This window comes from Chiroxiphia lanceolata, chromosome Z (assembly GCF_009829145.1).
Source record: "Chiroxiphia lanceolata isolate bChiLan1 chromosome Z, bChiLan1.pri, whole genome shotgun sequence".
In the NCBI taxonomy this organism is placed as follows: Eukaryota; Metazoa; Chordata; class Aves; order Passeriformes; family Pipridae; genus Chiroxiphia; species Chiroxiphia lanceolata.
Window position 1 is genome coordinate 34,739,556 of NC_045671.1, and position 24,735 is coordinate 34,764,290.

Genomic DNA, 24,735 nt, shown 5'->3' on the forward strand with positions numbered 1-24,735 from the left:
TTTTGAGCACTCTGCAATAATATGTATTACTCAACTCTTGAACATCAGAGTAGAGGAGAAAGAACTTTTAACCTGCATTACTCTGTAATGCAAAATGTTTAAAGAAGTCTCAGTTATGCTAACAAAGTATCTCAAACCCAGGTTTGCTTTTTTTTCCTATTAATCTTGAAAAAGTAAACAGACACTCAGCAACTCACAAATGGTTTCTCAGTTTACATAAGCTTTTCTCTGCTTAGGAAATTTGTTGTGCTCATTTACACTCTACACCATGAGTGTAGGGCTCATCTCTAGGATGAGCCCTATATTTACCTTCTAGCTGTATAATGCTTTGCTCTTCTGGTTTTAAACTGAGGATTACATTTTGCTATCTACAGTGGAGTTGCTTTTGTTTCATATTAGCAGAAATGAAATCAGCATGTATGAATGTGAATATATATCAAAAGAGAACTGTTTAATCCATAACCACAGAAGTCTTCCACTTGTAGCACCATTTCTATAATTTCTTACAAGAGATTCAAAGAACTTCTAGACCATATTAAATATCCATTAAGCTGTTTTTACAGATATTATTTATAACATTATCTGAACACTTCCAACATCTTGTAAAAGAAAACTGATGTCTTCTTAGTACCAACACAGCCTGTTGCAATTTAAACAAATAGCTCCATCAACTGAATTATAATCATATTACTGATTAATGTGTTTAAAGATTGTCATGCAAGGGAAGTATCAAATTTGACCATGTTTATATCTTCTGCCTCAATTACAACCAGGTTGCTTAACTTTGGTAAAGTGAGATAAGTGGTGCTCTAAAGCACTTGAAGAAAAACCCTTACAGCGGATATTACATCAGTCAGTTTCTCCAACTAAAATAGATCGGGTTCTCCTAAGACATGCTGAGAAAAGTAGACATCAAGACAGTCACAAAAACATTATTCTGCCTTTCCAAAATCAGCATTTATAATAAACCAAGTATTTTGCAGTATATGGTAACAAATGAACTAATCTCTAGTATACAATAATCACACTTGAGTGCACAATAACTGGCAGTTGTTAAGAGACTCCAGATACTTCATTGTGAGATAAATGGAATTTTATTTCTAGGGAGTGATTCTTCTTTATAATAAATGTATAAAAGTGCAATATCTTAAATATTTACTGCATGCAAGTAATCTTCTCTTGTTGTTTTTAGCATCATATAAAGTAATCTTATGCAATAATCTCCACAAGAATACATTTGAACTTAAGAGTCGAATTAAAGCATCTCTTCAGTTGAGTGCCAGCCTAATCGTTGCATTAACCACCTCATATAGGACTGTAGGAAAAAAAGCAAACTTTCCGTAACATCCTGGTGAACAGTTCTCTATTGACAATGCAAAATGACATACTAAAATGGCTTAATTAGGCTCACGTTTGCCTACTACATCCTTCAGCTGACTATATTCCAACTACAGTGTTACAGTTTTGTTTTCTGAAATGCCTGTCCAAAAGGCTAATTGGATCTGCCCCTGATTACAGGAGCCTTCTGAAGCTGTTCTTACTCACAATTCGTCTTCAATGCAGCCAGTATAATCAATTCTGTAATGACTACCAGAAATGAATCTGGTAGGTCAAGCAACCTTCTCTTTATGGCAAGCAGGATAAAAGAAAAATACAGAAAAATAATCAGAACAAAATGGCAGAAGGAACATTAAACAAGATTAAGCAGAAATTGTGTTCCTCTTCAGCTGTATTACGCATCCTCATCTGTTGAATTTATCAGATCAATTTACATTTAATTCACAAGGATCAGAAAGTATTCCAGGATCAGAAAGTATTCCAGAGTGTACATACATAAAGCCATACTGTAGAAGTATTTTCTTTTGATGGCAGGAAGCAATTAATCAGTGTGATAGATGAGTGTGAATGGAGAAGGAAGGAGTGCACTGGACAAGGACATAGCAAACCTTGAATGTCATGCACAGCAGCACAGCATTTTAAATAAGATAGAAAACTTTCATTTTTTTAAGATCTTACTGGAAATGAACTGTTTTTTCTCCCCTTTTTTTTTTTTCACCCTGTGAGATGAATGAAAGCCCAATTCTTGTATTTCTCCACCCTTAACACTAAGGGTGACTTGTTGGCATCAGTCTGACTACAGTTGCATTTAGTCCGTATACATAGAAATTGGTGTGAAACTTTAAAGCAGAGTAGGAAAGAGTTCTCCTTTTTCTACAATTTCATTTTTTTCCCAGATAAAAATGCAGTCAAGACCTCTCAAAGTGAAAAGTGCAACCCTTCCAAGCCAGAATAGCTAATAGCCCCCAGAGTGCATAAAATGAAGGTTTTAGATACTACAGGACTAAGTTTAAAAAGGGGAAGAGTGTTACTTCTTTTTTTCTTCATTTCTAAGCCTTTTGGCCACACAATTCTACCTCTTCCACTTAGTCAGCTTAGCACTTGTTGGAAATATTAGTCAGCCAAATCAGCTGACACCCCTGAAAATTAGATTAGTAAAGCAGCCAAACAAGAAGAGGGTTTGGGGTTTTTTTCACCCAGCTCATTGGCAAAGCAGGAAGGCTGAAATAAGGGAGAGGAAAAATTCCCAGCAGTTGAAAACTGGGAAGAGAAGAGGTCTCAGAGGGTAGCTCTTTTTTGTAGCAATGAGCTATGAGAGTGGGGCAGGTGCCTTGAAGTCAGATAGTGATACCACATGTGCTACTGAGGAGCCGGCAACTGTGTATTTTGTGGCAGTCTACAAATACTCTTGAACTCCTAGGTGTTTGGAACAGTATCCTACAAGTGCTCAGCAGGTTTTAATCACAACTATGCACAATTTATCACACAGATAGTTTCTACTTTTATTTCACATATCCAACAGTCACCACTGACACTGTATTTTGTTGGCATTATCTTCACTGAGACATAAAGATAAAATAAATCCTTCCCTACTGATTCCTCTCCCTTACATTCTGTAACTGGAAATTAAAATGAGGAATCATTCACTCAAGTCCTTGCTTAGGTAAACTGTTTGCACTCTGGGAATCTTACTTAAACCATTGTGATCATGTAATAGAAAACAAACTAATTTTTGCAACTGGCCTGAACTTCTATTTCTTCAGTAATGAAGATAGGAGATCCACTGATTGTTGATCAAGTATGAGCCAAACTCCTGAGAAGTAGCTCATAGGCATCTTTCCCTTATTCCTGCCATGGCACAGGTGAACAAGATGACCCAAGGAATACCTTGCTCTTGCAGTACTACAGCAATCATCCAAAATCTTTAAGAAATTCACCTGTCTACACAGTCTGAATTTTCTAGTAGTAAGAAAATTTCTAGTTTATTTCTTCTCACCCCCCATTTCTGAGTTTCCATTGTACACAAACCAAAAAAACTCCAAACTTTAATAATACTGTCAAATTACCATCACTGTAACAGACCTCAAAGGTTTTGAATGTCTGGCTGTAATAAAGATATTCTGGAAATTTTAATATTTTGACAATGATGATGGAGCACACATAATTAAAAATTAATTGTGGAGTAACACATCTATCCAGCATTTACTATAACAAGAAGCACTTTGGGAGAACAAAAAGTCCAAACAGTATTTCAGAAAAACTAAATTTCAGGAATGAAGATACTATAGTACGAAGGTATTGGCCAAAAATACTGTATTTTTAACCAGCAACATTTTTGAGGGGCAGTAACTGTACAATATTAGTTTTTCAAAAAAACTATTTCTGTCCCTCAAGTGACACACAATACATGCATTTAAATGACACTTTAAGAACAGCAAATATGATATTTATTTTTAAATACTCAAAAGTTTTAAAATGCATCTGACACTCCTCCCTAAAAAAAAAAAAAACAAAAAACTGGTCAAATAAGGATTTCCTGCAGCATGGTGAATGAGAAATCCAGCAACAGACTTAATCTTAAACTGTATTTTGAGAGAAAAAAACCCCGAATCAACAGATTTACATTTACCTTGATATGGCTGGCTTTATATTTTTGACAATATTTTCAAAATTTCTTTTTTCCCTGCAGCATGGCTACTGTGAAAAAGCTCAAGTGAAACGGATGGCAAAATCCCTTTAATCAGCTAAATCTTGACCTCAATGCATTGACTACATAGGAAAGTTTCTTGGTTGATTGACAGAACTCAAAATGTTATAGGTAATCAGAAGTCAAAACAGAGGAGGTATCAGCAGCTCCACTTCTCAAACTAAAAGTATTGTTTTGCAAGATCTCTACTAAACTAACAAACCGGACAGAGTCAGATGACTTCAGTTGTTTAAAGCCTGTTAAATTTTAGAATTTATGGTTTATATCAAAAGAGGGACTGGACTGCCTTTGCAAAATCTCAATTTGTAAAATACCATGGTTAATCACTTATACTAGGACATTTAAATTTCCTAACTTATGTCGGTCTCTCCAAAACATATTTACTCTACTGATCACTTAACTAGAGGTAGGTCATGTGTAGGCCTTGTTAATATGCTGTGAACACTTTATTAGTTCACTAATGTAGTAGTCTGCAGGAAAACCATGCACAGAGCTCCAAAAATAGCAGCACATAATAGTAAATTATTGTCTAAATTTATTTTTTTTTCATGTGGGTTAACACGTCCATGTTTTCTCCTAATATTTTATTCTTTCGTGAAGAATGTTTAACAAGGAAAGGGAGATGAGGATGAGTAATCTGAAAGTCTTCTGCACCTTACGGGAGTCTAGCAGTATCTTTATACGCAGCCCTTTTCCCCCATATAGAGTTTTTGCAGATCATGCAGTCAATTCTGACTGTTTTCCAGCATTAAAAGTCTCTTCTCCACTTTCAAACTTTAAAAAGGGATTCACAATCATGTGGCAGTATGATTAAAAATTACAGTCCATACACCTTGACAATCAAAAGAGACTGAATTATAAAAAGTAAACTGCCCTTATAGCTGCATCATCCTACATCTGTAAGGACAGTGTCAGTTAATTAGTGAAAAAGGCAAGTTCAAGGTTTCTGTAAAACATGTATTACAGCTTTCTTGTGCTAGTGAACATCTAGAATACACAGGTTCCCAAGATGTTTTCCTTCCCTCCTCCCCCATTTATACCATTCAAAGAAAACACATCATTTTGGCAAAGTTAAAAGGGTTTCTGTCTTGATGTTTTTGCCTTCAGCTTCATGTTAGAGGCACAAACTTCTGGACTTAAGCACTATAAGGCATAGCAGAAACCACCAATTAAAACAACAGCAGCACCACCACCACAATGGAATATACTACAAGTGGGAACAGCTGTGTCATTTAAAAAGAAAATGTTTTTGTAAACTGTCACACTGCAATGCTGTGTTAGGTGATTCATGTAAAGCTTGCCTTGGCATGCTGAATATCTTTTTTTCCAGAACATGCTCAAATGATCTAAACACTGCCACAGGTTCAACTCACCTAAAAAATACCAGAAAATAGCCCAGTGGCACACACTCTTGAAAACTTTTGCAATCACAATATAACTAGAAAGCGTGAGTAAACTTTTGTTTTGTTTTTATACAAAACTCCAAACCACATTTCCTGTTCCCCCACCCAATATCCTATAAGAAAAAAAAAAAAATTAAAAATGCCCAAACTTTTGTTAGACACCACTGTCTGGTGTGGCTTTTTGTTTGTTTGGGGTTTTTAACTCCCCGCCCCCCCCCCTTTTTTTTTCTTTTTTTTCTTTTCTTTTTTGCTACAGTTCCATTTATAGCACTGAATCCAGTGTGGGCAATGTATTCCCAGGTTGAAAGAAGGGATATTATCAACAGTGGAACTGTGAAAACAGAAGCTCTGTTGAATTTATAGCAAGATCAAGACCAATTTTCTTAAACTGTACGTAAAAAAGAGTCACAGTTCTGATCCCCTATTCAGAATGTCAGTGTTACTTTTAAATAAAATGCTTTTAACTCCTTAAAATTGTTAATTATAGTGACTTTCTGGCTGTTGTTGTTATTCATAAAGTTTCTGAAGTTTCTGAAAGACTGATTAATTGATCTGATGTTTTATATTTTATCATGGTATTTTTAGGGCAACAGCATACACACATTAGTACTTATATACAATGGCTTGAAATATCACTAAATTTACTTTTCCAATAAATCCTACCAGAAAAGTAAAAGAAACCTAATGTGAATCTGATAAATAAAAATTTAATTGATATTTAAAGCTTATGCTCCAATTAGAGATATAATGGCCTAAGTTCTCTAATAAGTTTGTTTTCTACAGCTGTATAAAGCCCTGACAAGATTTAAGCATTGTTTTGAATGTGAATGACCTCTGTCTGGGTGTCTCCAATTTACTCCTTCTCAGGAATGTGGAAATGATTTTATACAGCACAATGCTAGTACCGCTCTGTACTATAGTATTTTGTTTTGTAAATAAAAACAACAAATCCCTAGTCAGAAATAAACTGACAAAATTTACATTCTTCTCTCTTAAAAAAGTAAATAAAATAACATTATTTAAAATGTGAATTAGCTATAAGACATACAATACAATTACATAGATACATATCAATACAGCACATTCAATTTGCCAAAAATTAATGATTACAAAGCCAATATGGATGCTGCCATATATATATATATATATGTATGTACAATGATTATAGCATTCATAATTGCACTATACCTACAACCAGTTTTAAATTACACGTTGTTTTAAGAGGGAGCAAAAAATAGCAACTGGTTCTTGTTATTGTTGTTTTGGAATTGAGAGGGTTAAGGATGAAAACCGTCTCATTAGTATTTATTGTTAACTTTGGTAATCAACTAATAAGCCATTCTTTTTTTCCACCTCCCATCTGCTGCTATGTGGCTGCAATTTCTGTGTTAAGTGCACTCTAGTGCTACTTGGCATTGCAGATAATAAATCCAATTACAAGTCTGAACTCCGAGTTTCCTAGAGCTTGCTAGCAATCATGCACCTGATCAAAAAACACCTTTCAACCTGCAGAATAAAGGTTCATCTACGTGTGCTGCATTTTTGTTGTTAAAAAATCACACGTTTAAATTTAAAGAATGATTTTCTCACTGCTTCATTTACATTTACAAATCTCTTCTAAAGAACGTTGAGAGAGGCTATTTTGCATGAAAGCTTATCAAATGCCTGTGAATTAGTTAACAAGCAACCTTATCAAGAAAGGTTCCTGAATATGATCTCTCATTAATACTTTTGTGTTATACAACTAAAGGTGCCTTGAAATTATTATGGAAAACAACCTCATGTCTTAACTGACAAAGGGAGAGAGATCTAAACTGTTTTTAAATCAGTAGACCACATGCATGTCATATTCACATAGCATATTCACTTACATTGTTGGTTTTGGCATTAGAAAATGGAACACCTTCTAAAAAAGGGAACACATGAGCTAAAACTGCGGGTGTTAATCATTTGGCAGTTGACTCAATCAGGTCAGTTCCCAACCCCTCTGTTTGGCATTTCAATCAGTATCTTGTTTCAAGAGCACTGGTTTTCTAAAAAGACAGATTTGGCAACATGAATTTTGTACAATAAAAATAATTTTTCTACTGTGGAAAAAGAACACTTAAAAAAGCTCTAACTTAAAAAACACACCACAAAACCGAGAAAAACAACACTGTTTCAGGCTGTAGCCACTGGGGAAACTGTAGTGTCTCACTTTTCTATTTGGCATCTGTAAATAAAAGGAGAGAGAAAAAAATGGCACATGGCAATTAAAAAGAGATTCTAACATATTCCATGTACATCCGAAACTGTGTCTTAATTATTTCATTATTGTCTTCTGTGCACCTTTCTGAACTGTAAAATTACGGATAAATTTAATATCCTTAGACAACTGTAATTCTACTTTGCAATCCCAATCTTCTAGTCTCAAAGTGAAGACAGAATGAAGACACCCATGTAAAGAATTTAAAATTACAGTATCAATACTTTTTGATCCTTCAGAGAAAGTACATACTGTAAAATTACGACTGATGACTTAAATTGTGATGATACTATTTTCCTGACCAAATCATCCAACAGAAAATATTTCACCCAGGAATGCAACTGGGGAAAAAAAGGCCATTGTACCTTATAAAACATAAGGGGGGAATGAAAGGAGGGGGCGAGAAAGGGTTAGGAAAAGAGGAAACCAGCTTGATTTTGCTTCAATAGCAAAAAACTGCTATCCTTTGTAAATGTATGACCGAGAATTTGAAACACATTGAGTCACAAAGTTTTGCCTAAAAAAATGAGGAAATGTGCTGTGAATGTACTTCAGCATCTTTTGTTTTTCCTCCACATAGTTTAAATAAAATCATAATATTAACTACAAACTCTGTGGACATTCACAGAGTCCAGGCCAGCAATAAATTAGTATTATGCAAATTGTTTTCACAGATTATAATACAGTCCCTCTTGTGTATCTTCAATCATGGAAAGTTGGTTTTGGAGGACCCCCCCAGGCACAGTTAAACCAGGTTGTACTCCTTCAGGTTTAACTGTAGGATTGTGTCCTTGACAGCAGCGAAGACGAAGCGGATATTCTCTGTGTCTGTAGCACATGTGAAGTGAGAGTAGATAATTTTGTCACTATCTGGATTCAGGTCTACGAACATCTTCAGGATGAACTCTCGTGCCGCCTGTGCATCCCGCTGTGGTCCTGTAAGAAAAAAAATTCCATTTTCTTAAAAGTCAATTTCATATTTCAAGTTCTTTAAAAGAAAACAAGAAAGGCTCAGTCTGTGCTCCTCATGTAAGAGAACATGGGGAATCTTTTACTAATCAATAATATCATATACTGGCTACTTTCTTTGTGGTAGGAACTATTAAAAATAAAGAAGGAAATTTCAGAAGTTCACCAAATCAGAGCTGATCTTTTCTTGCTAACTATCCTCATTCTTCACTAAGAGAAATCAGCTGTTTAAAACAAGTGATCTATAAATGAACAGAATGAAAACAAAAAAAATTAGCTATATTATTAAATCTTTAAAAATGCTACTAGAATTGGTGAATGTTCTAAACCTACTATACTTAAATTAGACTTCAGTTATTCTAGCCCTGCAAGATTCACTAGTTTTATGTGGATTTTAATAAGAAGCATAGTGAAGTTATATGCTGGACTGGTCTGACACCGTTACCAACAGAACTTAATTTACTTTAAGGGATAATAAAATATACGTGGCTCTCCAGCTGAAGCTGTTGATTGCGAAAGGCTCATGTTCTAACTGATTACTTGTTTTCTACATTATGTATGTTAACGATCCTATCAGATCTAAATTAAGGTTTTAACTCTCAGAAGGACAGAGAGTCAAGGTAACCAACCTACATTTTCATCTTAAAGAACACAGAAGGCAATGACTTCCAGCCTAGAACAGTGAGGTTTCATTCATGTTCACAGCCAAAAGAGCAGCGCAGACGCAAGAACACAAGCCACATGCTGCTGAATTCTGTTCCATTATTCCAGTGCTGCTTACAGAAGCCACTGTTCCCTTGCTCTCCTGTTTCTGGAACGTGAGTTTCTACAGAACTCACATTTTCTATACTCTTGCCTCCTCCTATTCTCTTCATTAGTCCTGTTGTTACATGGCAATATAAATACCAGCAGCCAGCTGTTATGGGTGGCTCTGTCCTTCAGTAATTACAAAATCTGTACTTTGTGGGTCAGCACATGTCCACATATCTTTCAACAACTGGATAACAGAACTTATTTTTAATACTTCAAGCTTATAATTGCTAATATTTCCAATGTGGATAATTCTATAAAATTTAGGAAAAGAATGTATGGATGAGAAATCATGTACTTTCTTGTGTGCTGCAAATCCATGTGAAGGGGGTATAAGATTCTGCAATATACAGGTGTATGTGCCGTGAACAGATGTACATATATACACATACAAACACAGATGACATCATCACTTCTACAGCTTCCAAAACACGACACTCTCTAGCCTTTCGCTTGGCTGCCCACACTATAAAGAGCAGCAATATTAAGTCTCACAATAGCACAAATAAATCTGCAGTATTTTTGAAGAAAACTTTTCGACTTTCAAAGACAATGCTTTCTTCAAAATAAACCACCTAATTTTTTAAACAGTTTCCTAGAATTTTGTTAAACAGTTTCATGGTAGCTAGACACAGTGCTGTCTCAAAATCCATTGGGTTATTCAAAGCCTATACCCAAATTTGCTTACTTAATCATACCTCTATGATTATATATATATAATATTATATATATATTATATACATATATAATATATATATATTATTTAAACTTAGAAAGTATGTTTATGACCTCAGGACTTTAGAAAAAAAAGTAGAATGAGTTAGTGTTAAATTCAGACTGCAAAGTGGTTCTGATCTAAATAATATGGACACTTGGAAAAGAATTATCATATGAATTAGTAGGTTTCTTGTCCACTGCTCTAATCAGCAGCTCTTGAAGGCTGTTCTCTATATGATACATTCAAGATCTGTGTAAGAAGTACTACACCAGGATTTTTCTCTTCTTTTCCTCCCAACTATAGCCTCTCCTCTCTCCCTCTCCCAGCTCTTCATTCCAGTCTTTGAGTCAGTTTTCTAGTAAGAGCCATACAAGGATGTCTTCATGCAATCCACAGACCCATGAGCATGCATTGGTCCTCCTTCCAATGCTCTTACAATGCACTGTGCTCGATTAGCTAATTGAGCTAACTGATTAGCTCGATTTAATTCATCCAATTTGGCATCCTGGCCAGCAGTTCTCACCCCTATGCTACCTTCTCCTTTGTGCAGAAAAACAGATGAGAGAATTGATCCAGCTGAAAAATACCTAATTCTGATACCTTCCTCAGATCTTCCCACTTCCCACATCCTCAGTGTGCTGGATAGAAGACGAGACCACATGGTGACCTCTGCAAGCCACAGACCTCACTCTGTCACTGGAAGTAATCAAATCAAACCATAACCTTGCCTCTGGAGTTAAGTCCTGAAAGATCTGCAGAATTAAGAGACAATGACTCTTGAAGACTTCCAGGTATTGACTCCAACAACCCTGTACCAGTCCATAATCTTTTTTCCCCTTCACTAATGGCAAAGGACAGGGGAAACAGATTTTCTATGAGCTGAGCCACTGAGTTCCGTCTCAGTTTTTTTTCAGGACAAGCATTTGTTAACACCTGAGTGGTGATAACTGCTGAGCAGATTGTAGGGTCTTCTCACCTTCCGGATGCCATCTAGGGAACTTGTCACACAAATTAATTTCCAAAGAACAAGTGTATTTCTATTCAACTGCTAGTTTTCTTCTGTATAGTACCATAAAACTAAATTTTCACTGACTCACAAATAATATGGTCTGATCCTGAAGGCTGTTGATTGTTCCCTTCCCCTTTAACAGAACACAAAATGCATGTTTTTCCTGTTATTACTTTCCATATTTGTACATGAGAGTTTTAATCTTTTTCTCAGCTTCCCAATCAGCTACTCACTTCCTGGTGGGATGAAATCAATTTTCTTTTGTGAAAAATAGGAACACTTAGTTCTCTAAACCTCTTTTATTACATGAGTTCAATTTTTCTCTGTTACCAAGGCCTCTTTCACTCAAGTTACCTCAAAATGCTTAGTTTTCCTCTCAGAAGAACTTTCTGAAAGCACAGCTTTAGTAAAACCACTTATACAACACACAATTCTTTTTATGGACAAGCACATTAAGCTTTACATAATTAATGTAAAATTAAAATAAACTAAAAGGTACAATGAAAGGGTATAAGGGGTGGCGCTTGTTTCTATGAGTGTTACAGAGAGTTTATGACACTTCCCCTTAGGTATTCAATCTTACAAAAAACCAAACCTCAAAAAACCAAAAGTATGAATGACTATGTGTACAACTGAGGAATGCATTTTATTTATTTTTAATGTTTGCACTTAAATTTAAACCCTCCCCCAATTTACAAAAAAGGACAGAATGCATTTCACTATAATTTCCCACTAAAGGTTCTGCTATACTACCCACAACTAATTACAGAATAAAATGAAAATCTAGCAGACTAAAAATCAACAACAGTTCCATCACATTTTACTTTTTTTTTTTCTTGAAGGAGTAAAATATATCAAAGGATCTATCTATCTAGCATTTGGACATAGCTACTACAGTTTGCCACTGCTGCAGTGTAAACAGAGCATGAACTCTGATGTCGTTATACTTACCATCATACTCTGGAAAATAATCAACTAGATGGGAGTACATAATTTTCTCCTCTAATAGATCTTTTTTATTTAAGAACAGAATAACTGAAGAATTCTGGAACCATGGATATGTGATAATTGTCCTAAAGAGTGCTTTGCTTTCTTCCATTCGATTCTGGAATAAAAGGAGAGCAGAATTTTGGTGGTCGTGAATTAATTTTTTTAATGATTTCATGCATTTTCACTTTATTTGGTAAAAGGATCCATTTCATTAAATATGCAAGCATTTTCCTTCTGCAAATTCAACTCCTGAAGCATAAGTATTCTTTAAAACACTAGTCATGAACATGAACGTTGTAACAGGTACATTTGTAAAGTCTGAGTATGCACTGGTGGTTATTGAAAAGTGATTAATGGTATGGACAAGTACAGCACCACAAGACATAGTAACCAATTCAAGGTTTAATACATTATTTATTTTACATGCCTTTGAATATTTTGAGTGTAGAGTTGAGTAGTTCTTAGAGATCAGCCTTAAAATAACTGCAAGCGAATTTGGAACCTCAGAACATTTTGTCAATGCCAAAAGCTTATGACATAAATTTGAAAAAATTCTAATTTGCTAGAATTTGTTTCTAACATCACTGGATTAGCCTTTAATTCTTTAATTGCTCCTGAAACCACTTTTCACTGTAGCTGTAATGTCAGTAAAGCTGACTCTATCTGTAATATTCTTCTGTCATTGTAAAATACGTTACAATTTGATTAGTTCTGCAGAAGTTAAGCTGACATGACACGGTTAATACAGAGTCATAACAAATATGGTTCAAAACACAGGAACTAACTTACTTTTTTCATTATTATTATTTAAAGCTGCAGCACCCTGAAAAAGCCTGTTTCACCACTGAATGGGGCTTCAGAGAATGGCAAGGTGAGTCCTGCAGATTCTGCTGTTGCTGAGCCATACCACAATCTGTCAGACAACTCTGACAGTTTTACCATAACTGTATCTTTACTGCCATTAATTTCCATTTTAGAGAGGCAAACATAAACATGAACAGGAACTTAAAAACACAAACTTAAAACGACAAAACAAAACAAAAAACAAACTGCAAACCAATTCTATTTTGTAGTAAAAGTTGGTGATTTGGACTCATATATTACCCCAGAATGTTTGTGTAATTTATTAAACTTTATTGCATGTTGCTGTGGTGAGTGAAAATACATAGCTGAATTTATATATTAAGAAACTAATGTGAGGAATAAAACATTTGCTTTCATGCACTTGGATCTCATGACTCATATTGATTTCAATGGTGCCAGGATTTCATTCTGCAAGGAGAAAAACTCAAATGTCAACACAGCTGAACATAAAACCTAAGTCCTTAGACTAATGGTTAATCAGACCATATTTTCTTCTCAAAGTTCTATGCAGACCTCTTCTCTAAACAAGATGTTACAGAAAGGCAATGGGAACTACCTAGTTTTGACTTTTATAACTTGATGAAAAAAAGAAGGCAATGTAAACTTACAAATTACTGATTAGATTATAAATATTTACCTAAACTTCTTAATTCTTGGTATCTTCTAATGTGACACTCACAAGGTAAAACAGCATAGTGACTCAATTAGAAGTGTTCTTTCACAGTAAATTTATAAGCTATTTGTAACTTCTCAATAAGAAAAGTGCAAGGAAAAGACAAACTAATTACTCACCTAGACAAAATGTTCCTACTTTTCAACCTTTCAAATGAACTGCAACATTTTCATGTACAATGCTGGTTTTTTCCCATATACACAACATAGAATTGCAAAGACAAAATAAATACATCTATTTGGATAAACTTACAACCCTTCCTCCAGCAAAGCTCAAAAAACCTGAGTTTTGCAAACACTGTTATTAGCCCCAGCGCATTTTCATTTTCGATTTGAAAGTAATGCCAAACGAGATGAAGCAGAAAATGTATGCAGACTAAAGCTGCATTGACTTCATGCATAAAACAATTTCTGGCACCCAATCAGCTGAAAAACGAACTCTGTAATTGTTACGTATAACAAAAATACCAAGAAACATACACAACCAAGACAAAAATATTTTGTCTTCAGATGAGCATGTCTTATATATTAATTATTAATTCTGTATAATATGAATTGAATTTCACAGCCACTTTTTTCCTATTATCAATTTATAAATGTCTCTCAAGTCCTTTCATGCTTAGTTTGAGGCATTTGACTTAAACGTCTCCTTGACAAGACATGCAGTAAAGATTTCACTCAAACAAGAGATCAGAGAAAAAGCAGGTTTTCATGATTTCAAAAATAGTTCAATTAATTCACAACCTATCTGTGTTAAAAAAAAAGATACTACTTAGAAGGAAGTGTAAAAGAGCTGCAGTAGAAAAAAATGATGTAACATCCAAGAAAATAATCACAGCCTTGAGAAATTTACAGGAGTAATTGACATGTGTTGTCTAATACAACTGAAGGAAATGCTCAGTTATTTCAGAAAAGATATATAGTTGAGGATGTCAGTAACTAAAGTAAATAAAACATTACTAGATTATCCTACCCTCATTCACTCCACTGTATTCTTTAATGTAGTAAAAGTTTCACTTCATACAGAAGCTACTTGCTTTCAGAAGCCGATTGTTCCAACTGTCATCCAGTTAACTATATTTCCAGGAAGAGCCAGGCTAAATCTGAATCTACTCCTGATTCTGGGAGAATAGGCTTTAGAGACTCAGCAGCAGTAGACTGTTACCCTTGCTAATTTTGTATTAAATTATCCACTCCTAAACAAAATTAACTGGAAGTCAGAGAACTGTAGAAATAATAAAAAAACGTACATTACATTGCCAGAGGCCACTGAAGTAGAATTATTTCTTAGGGTATAAGAATCATGCCCTATACAGCTCTAACAGATTAGGATACTGGAAAAATAAAACTGTTGCCAGATGAAGAACTATTTGCTTAGCTGGTGGGGAAAATACAATGCTTATTCTTAAAAATCACTAGCCTATGGAATGGCACAATACTTATTTTTTAGGATCATGTTAAACATTAACCAAGAAGAGAAATGGGAGAGTAACCAGCCTAGGTACACTAACTAAGCTCCATATTTGGGAAGTACGACCAGTTCACTGTGCAATCAGCTGTAACTTCTCAGTCTATGACCACCAGGGACTCCCAAGACATGTGCAAAGAGGAGGGAACATATGTTAATGATTTTGAGGAAATTATTATCATCAGTATTTTTCTTCTGGGAAAACCAATGAATATGTATGTAAAAAATGGTATATAAACAGGAGCTTTTCTATACTCGGTATGCACAAAATGCTTGGAAGTATTCCCCGCGCATCCAGCACCAAATAAAGAATACTGCTTTCTAGTACTGAAATCCTATGTTAGAGAATTTACTTTTTTGACCATTTTTCTGTAACGAGACAGTGAAGTGTCTTGCACACCAAACGGTAGTTCAAACAAACTAATTATCTCAGTATAGGGATTATTTCAAAGCCTACATCACTACAAAATGGCCTTTACTGCATCTCCATGACATGAACTGCAGGCATTACGACATTGGGAAGGCTGAAGACACATTTTCTAAGGAGCTGACAAAGGATGACAAGCTGTCTAAATCGTTTAAGAAATAGGTAATTCTCATTAAGATCCATAATTGACAGGTCTATGAATTTCCGTGATCCTTCTCAAGGAAGAGCCCACACTATGTTCTGCCTTTACAACAGAAGTATGGAAAAAAGAATTAGGCTAACACTGGTTATTTTCTCTGAATGTATGCCACATTGCAATGCTCCACAAAGAAATATGCCTTCACAAAAGATGTATGTAATAAGACTGTAGTATTAGAAATTTAAAAGGAATCAGATTAGTATCAACATTCACTTTTAAGCAGTTCTTCCCAAGAGCCAAGCTTCTAAATTCTCTGCATGAAGATATTTGGACTAACCATTATCTGGAGAAGAATGTTGCCTTTATGTCCCCAGAAACCACTCATTATAAAATCAGAAACAGTAACTTACAGTTAAGCTCCAAAATCAGACTCTTCATGTAACAATACTACTATCCAGTACACATTCAGGGCCTGGCTACCTGGATGGTTTCCGAATAAAGGCTAGGTCCATTAGAGGTAAACCCACTACAATTAGATGATGACAGTTACTATTTAAAACCTAAGAGAACATAGAGGGGATAATTATGTACTTACACATTAGAAGGGATGCTGCTGCACTGCTCATATAATTAAGCACCACACAACATTGAATAAGTAACAACCCCTCCTATAATTTGTTTAAATATAACCATCTGACAGTGACTATCACATATCTTGGAAGGCTTGGTTGGCAGGAAGGCATCTCTAAAGTTCACCTAGGTTAGTCTTTCACTTCAGTAGGTCTAATGACACATGGGAGCATGTCAGTCATGGCTTTGCCTTGGAAAGTCTTGAAAGCCTGTACAGACGGATTTCAGTAACTCTCTAATTTCCCTGTCCCCCTGCTAAACTAACATGCAAGGGAAAAATGTTTCCTAACATACAGCCTGAACTTCCCAAGACACAATCTAGTTATACTGTCCACCTCAAAAAGTTCAGCTCCATGGCACTCCTGCAGTTCCAAAATACTTGTTGGCAAGTATTAGTGTCTTGCTCACTAGACTAAACAAGCTTAGGTCTCTCACCCTGTCTTCACAGGACATGGGCTCTGGACCTTTCATGCTTTCCCCAACAGATTATGTGACCACGAAATTGCATATATAAACCCTCCGCAAATTATTTCAAAATTGTGTTAAAGATGGTGAACTGATATCTTGATATTTTGTCATTCAGATGTGTACTCTGTAGATGTTTTGCAGGAATTGAAAGATGGCCTAGAAATTTTCAAGTAGATTTTATCTGCCTGAGCAGATGAAGCAATACAGGTTCTCAGTTCACCAAAACAGATCAAACATTCTAAGGTGGTTTCGTTATTTCATTTTACTATGACTCACAGATTAAGCAAAAAATAAGAAGCAATTTATTTTTTGACTAATCAATCTCTGCTTAACCTTCTGCAGTCTTTATCTCTCTGTTTATCCAATTTGTTTGAGCCATTCATTGCTGACAAAACGATTTTTGTTCAAAATTAATTCCTCCAACAATACCGCTTATTATCCTCTAAGGTTTCTCTTAAACTGATTTTCTGTTACTAGGACCTCACTCCTTTGCATGCTGACTATTTTCCTTATCTTAAATATATATGTAACATTATTGCCATAATACTTTTAATCAGTTTAATTACAGAAAGTTTGACATGATGATATGGTTGAACTACTGTTCTGAAAAACACTTGTCATTTACAGGATGCACTTTTCTTATGTAAAAAACAGTTTCATGTTACAGTAATTTTACTGGAAGTTGGGATAGGATTACAAGGGAGTATAGAAAGAGTTCAGCATTGAGGACCTGACCTTCTGTCAGATGCAATGTGAAGGAAGCTTTGTTGAATCAAGCACGACTGTGGCTCTTCAAAAAAGAAACAGCAACAGGGGCGAGCAGGCAGTATTTAACAGTTTGTCCAAGTACCTGATTTAATTTTATGAGCCAGCTCTACCTCATCAAGTTGCTTCCAGAAAAATCTTATTTCAATTTCAATAGAAAAGGCTGCAGATAGAAACTTGTGAATAATTACTGTACAGAAATGTGCAGCTGGAGCTGGCTCAAGGCTTTCTCAGTAGCTGACAGCCATTCTCAGCAGTGAAGCCAAGCTTCAACAGCAACCCCTGTCCAACAGCAGCAAGAGTTCACCATAGCCTCCCTGGCTTTGCACAGGGAAAATCAGCAGGAGGATTACTGGTTTACCATCCCCCAAGATCCGCTGGTCTGGGTAACTTCCCTGTTCTGCTTTTGTCTGCAGTCAGTCCCAAACTGCATAAAAAGATTGATATTGCCAGCTATTCCTCGATTTTTCTGATATACAGATTCCAGTAAAAAATTCTCCCATATTTCACACAACCTGACATAGCTGCCAGTCTAGTCCAAAAATACCTTATGCAACAGAATAAGAAATACAGCAGACAAACTCCAAAAGTGAGGAGAAATTTGGTAACTATAAACAGATGATATAATCTTGGACAAGATTATTCCAATTTTTTAATACACATCAAGAAAAAACACTGTACTTACTAATGAATCACAGGACTGTCCAATTTTATGACTAGAAGCAAGCTTTTATTAAACAAAAATAAAATGAAATTTCTTTCTACCATGTACCTCTTGTTATATAAAAGATTTCACGTTGAAATGTTTTTCTATGATCATTAAACATTAAAACAAATACAACTAAATGTATAAATCAAGTTTTCTCACATATTTATTCCAATGAAAACTCTTACTCTTCCTTAATTTTTAATAGATTAAAAAGGAATATATTTCCCTTTTTTTTTTTAAAATACCTACACTTTCAGTTTTCATGTTAAAATGAAGGATTTCTAGTTTGGATTTATGTATTGAAATTCTCCTTGCTATCTGCTGCTCTGGAAAAATATGCGATTACTCCTGTAATTAGAAAAATAACAGAATTGGTATAATTTATAAGCACCTGATTCTAAAATGCCAAATCCTGAAAAATACCTGAAAAGTACCAAAATAGCATTTAAGAGCTGTATCAGTTGGTACCCAGTGAAGGGAAAGCAACATTTCCCAGTTAACAGACAGTGCTTTGACAGAAAAGACTGAGTACAATATTAATCTGAAACAACAGAGATGCAGTAGTGGTGTTTCACCCACTACTGTCTTTAAGATTGTCTAGAGTGGCATCTAGTGGGTGTACTGTATCTTACACACTGAACAAAAAATGTAGCAATTACTTGCTTCTTAAAAAATTGTTAGCAATTTAGATAGTGCCTATTAACAAAATCAGGATTTTGCAAATTCGGAGGGACTAAGTTTTGTTGAAATGCTGTGATAGAGAAGGTGGTGAGGAAGTAAGTAAGATTTTTCAGTGAAAAACTTGTACTGCACACATAACTTGTGCATGGTGGTAAAAATGCTTATTTGAGTGAGAGCACATTCAGAGATGATAACTGTAGAAAAGGAGGTACTGACACAAGAGAGCTTCGAGGTTAGTATTTCAGAAGTTGTTTAGTGTCACAGTAATTGACTCTACTATTTTAATTGACAAAATCTTGTGTGAATGCTTTTGTGTGAAAGTCTGTATTAACTAGGAATGTCTCCATTATCCAAGTAAGACTCCAAGCAATTTAGTAGAAGCAATGTCTAGCTGCACAGAAAGACAGTGTATTTACTGGCTAAAAATTTGATACAGTTGCTATGCAAAAGTTAGGAAATAACAGATGAAATTAGGAAATGGGAGGTAAGTGAAGAGTCCTCAACTATGTAAAAAAGTAAATACAGTAAATCAAAACTGAAACTGCTTCACATTTTTGCCACCAGTATGAAGTATAATCTTGCAGCTCTACTGCTGTAAACTAAAAAACTGCAATGGTTGTATAAATATTTTCGTAAGTAGCTCAAATGCAGTGAGAGGCAACTTCAAGCACAAAGCTCAGGGATAATTCCTTTATTTTGTTCACTGGTCTTGAATCTTTCTGCAAACGAGTGTGAAAAAAAAAAAGCTTCTGGTAGAGGACTGGAAAGACATCTCTGCAGATGTGAACTGTATCTTAAGTTACCTGGGAGAGGAACTCTCACCTCTTCAACAACTTGAATTTGCAACACTGCACTGATAAATACATGGCAATTTTATGTACCCAGCAGAGGCAGAGATGAAGGAACTGTCAGATAAAATATATCAAATGAACATGTTCAACAGCCACCAAAACACAAAAATACTGTCCAATACCAAAATGGTCTATAATGGGGTAAAAAACCCCCATAGTCCACACATTGCTGTTAAGTGTTTCTTAAATTAAAAAATGGCTCTTAAATCATTTTTCATGAAATAACATGAATGCCAGAATAATCAGCTTTTCCTTAAAACCTAAATATATTTAAGAAAAATAAGTGAAAATATTTTAAAATTAAATTGTCACTCAATAAAGCTCTTTTCTCAATAGTTCTGACACTGGTTATTCAGAAAAAAAAAAAAAAAGGCAGTCATCCTTGCCAGCAATTGCTGCCAATAGCAACATTTACCAGCAGCATTTCTGGCAGCCTCTGTAAGCCAGATGATGATTATTCAACCCCCTGTTTCCATTATGAACCACCCACTTCAACAAAAGAGAGAAGAGAGAGGCTCTGATTCTTCCTTATGCAAATCTTTCCCACATTCAAAAGTTCTTTATCCACAAGTCAAAAATAAATATGCACTTGTGTGAACAGGTATGAACAGATACAATACATAAAACAACAAGGTCTGGCACAGCTGTTATTTTCTCTGGTTACCAAATAAGCAATCAATTCTGGAGATTTGATTTCCCGTAGGAAAAAATATTAATAATTATGAAGGTCATTTGAGGATTTTCATTCTAACTAGGAGTTCATATTACCACTCTACCCTATGCTCAATTGTTCTGGATTGCTGTTTGTCAATGAAAAATCAGCCAACTGAAGTACTACATTTATTCACAACGTAGAAAAAGAGAAGTGCTCTGATCTCAGAATTATCTTCTTTCAAACTTCATGCTAAGCCATGTATGACTATGTGAATAAGGAACACAAAGTGCTGGAAGACAAGTGGGAGCATGCCCAGAGGTGAACAGCAAGATAGTTTTGATGAAAAAATGAAATATGTTGTTTAGATAATTGCCTCTATAAAGAGTAAAAGTATTCTGAACTCTGTGGCATCATCCCATTTCTTATTTTTGTCCCACATCAAAAAAAAGTGTGACTGGAACATTGTACCAATTTGTCATCCATTAGCAGATCTCACAGATGAACACTACTCATTCTGCAGATGTATTTTTGCCCAGATTCAAAATGTAAGCATGTATGCCTTCATCTACGTACCTGTATACATACAAATGAGTTAGTAAAGATACCTATCCTGGGTTTCATGTAATTATTTTAATGTAATTTTAATGAATTAGACTTTAACTGGAATATTTTTTAATGAACCAAGTAACATCGATCCTTTCTACTTGGGACAACCTAAGAATAACAAAATTTTCCATCAATCAAAATAACAGTGCCATTATTCAGTTACTTGAAGCACAAAAACATTGCAGAAAACAACCCTACGAAGTTCTTTCAGTTTCAATTTGCAGCAGTGGTTGAGATACTGAAGCCCTAATTTTCTTAATATCCTGTTTTGCCTTCATACAAGTGTTACTTCTGATAAAATACTTCTGATAAAGTTCTTCAGTGTAAATTAAGTACCACAATGGTAACTACATTAATGCACATATCCACTGTCAAATAAAGTAGGGTTCCTTAGGGTATTAAAGAAGCTATGGCAAAACCTTATGGCATGACTACAAAGATGGTCCCTGAAGAAACAAAGACACAAAATCTCCTTTCACATGTCAAACTATAGCTTTTCTAGAATCAAAGAAGTTATGTTAGAATGGACCTGCGGAACTGGTGTAACTCCTTGCTCCCAGCAGGAAAATCTTTGTCATGAGATTAGGTTACTCATGGCTGTATCCAGTCAAGCTTTGAACATCTCTCTCCAGGATGGATATCCTAACATCCTAAACCAACAATCCTCCTTCACTTACTCCTTTGTAGACACATCATCTTTCTGCCCTCATATTTATGAACACACCAAATCAAACACAGTTTTACTGCAGGCCACTGTATTTACAAACTATTAGGATGCTAGACTCCCGTGATGATCCCCTGTTGGTAATATTTTGGACATAGCATTTTTAAGAACAACTTACAACGCTCCACACTGCTTCCCCAAGGGACTCTACCAGTCAGATGTCCCTTTTCCCCTTCACCTCTCCTGTTCCACTTGTCTGAGTACCCCCTTGAACTAACGAAAGATTTGTGCAATGGCTATTGGAAATGTCGCACGAGTCCTTTCCAGATCTATGGGTTCTATTCACATCTCAAATCACAAATGTTATGCTTTCCTACTTTTAGTGCCATGCAAACACTTGGTACTGGTAAATGAAGGTGTTATTCTATATTTTAGAAACTTAGAAGACTTGATGGGGATCACAGCTGCACATTGCTCCTAAGTAAGACACTGCTTTAGAAGTCTGTAAACTCAGGATAAAAAGCTGCAAAACTATGGGATGCTGAATACAGAATGAGAGGGCATCAAGTTACAGCAGCAGAATTCTCAACAATGCAAGCAGCAGTCTTTGCACAAACCTGGTTGCTACATCACTGTACGTCATACTGCAGCAATGGAGCAGGTTTAGACAAGTTTCTGGGGAACTCCTTCTGTTCAGGATGAAGAGAATGGTGCCACATGCAAAAGTTTTTGTTGGAATATTTCAAAAGTGACTCACCAAGAATGGAACAAAAAAGATTCAATCTGGTTATCATACCAGGTTAGGTCATGCAGGTCCTTAAAGCAGACAAACCATTTGGTTCTATGTCGTAAGGAAATGAAAGCCAGTTGACAGATCAACACAGAGAAAAACCAAGAGGATGGGGAAATTATCTTTATGGCATCATTATTTATAATGTCCATTGAGCCATATGGCATTTGTCAAGCTCACAGAAAAAACCAGATCCTAGAAAACAGCTTAATATGTGTGAAAGGAGGAGAAACAGGAAGTAATGGCAATATGAGACACAGTTTGAAGGCAGAGAATGACAGAATCGTTTAGATTGAAAAAGTCCTTTAAGATCACGTGACTAGGATTTCTTAAGCCAAGGAATCAATTTTTCTATTACTTTAAAAACTCAGAATTCTTAAGCTATTCTTGCCTGCTTCATACACTACAAACCTTTTCAGCAAGAACTACAATCTGTGATCAAACCTATAAGTACATGAATTATAACGAGGTTTTACTTTCTGTAAAACTTTGATGTGAACTGGATCACAGTTCTGATGATTATAGGCAATGGAAGGAAATACCGTTTTAAGAGAAATTCCGTTACATATTATTATATTAAAACTAACAATTTTGACTGTAGCTAAATCAAATTTAATTTATGAAGACATAGTACAAGCTTAAAAAAAGGCTTTAAAACGTAAGCTGTCTTTTAAAAAGTGCAGAACTCAACAACAATCTCCTCTTACCAAGGAGGCTCATAATTTACCCTCCAATCCTGTTAGAACTTCCCATTTTACAATTTTTTTTTAAACAAAATGTATCGGCTCTGACCAGAACAATCTAAACTGTCGTTTTCCCCCAATATATTATGTGCAATGGATGTTCAAAATACTCATACTGATTTACTTCTACAAATTATCTTCTAGCAATGCATACTTCATGCTGTCCAATGCCTCTGTTGCTTTGCAACCTCTCACAATAGGAAAGATAGTATTTGCTTTCTGATAGTTTGGAAAATTTCTAATTTTCACTTGGTCTATTAATCCATTAATTTAGCTGAACTAAGGAAACTGTATCCTGTCTTTTCTGGTTTTGCTCTGAGAACAGTAGTGAAAAAAACCACACCTACATAATCACCAAAGAGTTATCTGAAATGTTACATACCTTAAGACTTTTAGTGTGCTAACATGGAAGAAAAATATGTTCCAGCTTCAATAAATATTTTGCTATTTTCAAGTACTTAAAAAGCTGCACAAAGAGTTTCTTTTTTCTGAAACTCTATTTTCCAGGTATACTATTATGTCTCTAGTTCTTCCATAATTACAAGTGGTTACTGGTTCTCTTACAAAGCTGGAACTCATTTTTGCATTTATTGCACTGAGACCCTGAGATTTTATATGTTTAGGGGACTTACCCATGATATGCATGTAAATGCAGCATGTCCTGTAATATCTATTAATATACTTAATCTCCAATGAATCCTTTATTTAAGAAAATAAGTCGATTTTCAACATGGGTAAAGTTCTAAACTGTGCTTTTTAATAAAACCATAAATTTCTCCAAATCTGCTGTCATAATTCAGAGCTAAAGCATGACCCACAGGATACAATATATCATAAATCAATGTACCAGACAGGTGACTCCCTAATTTATTTCACCTCTAATTCCACTGGATTTTTCTGAAAAACTGAAAAGATGAAACAACTGATAATTTAATTTATAACATGTTCTCCTTTGTCACATCATATCAGACTGATGTAATATTTATTTAATTTACAGTACTATTAAGGTAATTAGTATATTATGTCCTCTGGCTCAAATTTTGTCCTCATTTTCACCAATGAACCTAGAAAGACTTTCTATTTTATTAAGGGCAGAATGCAGAACAGCTTCATGTATGTTAGAAGAAAGAAGCACTTCATGACTGTACATCAACTGAAATTTCACAGGATATGTTTAAATATACCATCCTTATCGATTCTTCACATTTTGTACTTATGCACCAAAACAAAGTTATGTACAATCTAGACACATACTTAAAGAGAGATGCCATTGTTTCTGAGTATCACCTTTTAGAGAAATTAGTTAAAATACAGTCAGACAGCCATATGTGCTATTCTTCAGGACTGAAGCTCCCAACTCTTTAGTTGTAGATCTTTGTCTTGGGAGTACAGTTTCATTAATGTGTTATTTAAA

At 35.2% G+C, this 24,735-nt stretch overlaps 1 protein-coding gene across 2 annotated transcripts in view; it reads right to left on the reverse strand.

The window, feature by feature from the left end:
* Window positions 1–2,819: 2,819 nt before the first annotated feature.
* The window catches only part of LOC116781248 (guanine nucleotide-binding protein G(q) subunit alpha-like), a 130,618-nt gene continuing 108,702 nt past the window's right edge, over window positions 2,820–24,735 (reverse strand). For both annotated transcript variants that reach the window (XM_032676953.1, XM_032676954.1), the window contains exons 6-7: window positions 12,151–12,304; window positions 2,820–8,629 (exon numbers count right to left, since the gene is read on the reverse strand). In XM_032676953.1, the coding sequence (XP_032532844.1) occupies window positions 8,439–8,629; window positions 12,151–12,304 (345 nt within the window). In that variant the 3' untranslated portion in view covers window positions 2,820–8,438. The remainder of the gene's footprint in view (window positions 8,630–12,150; window positions 12,305–24,735) is intronic.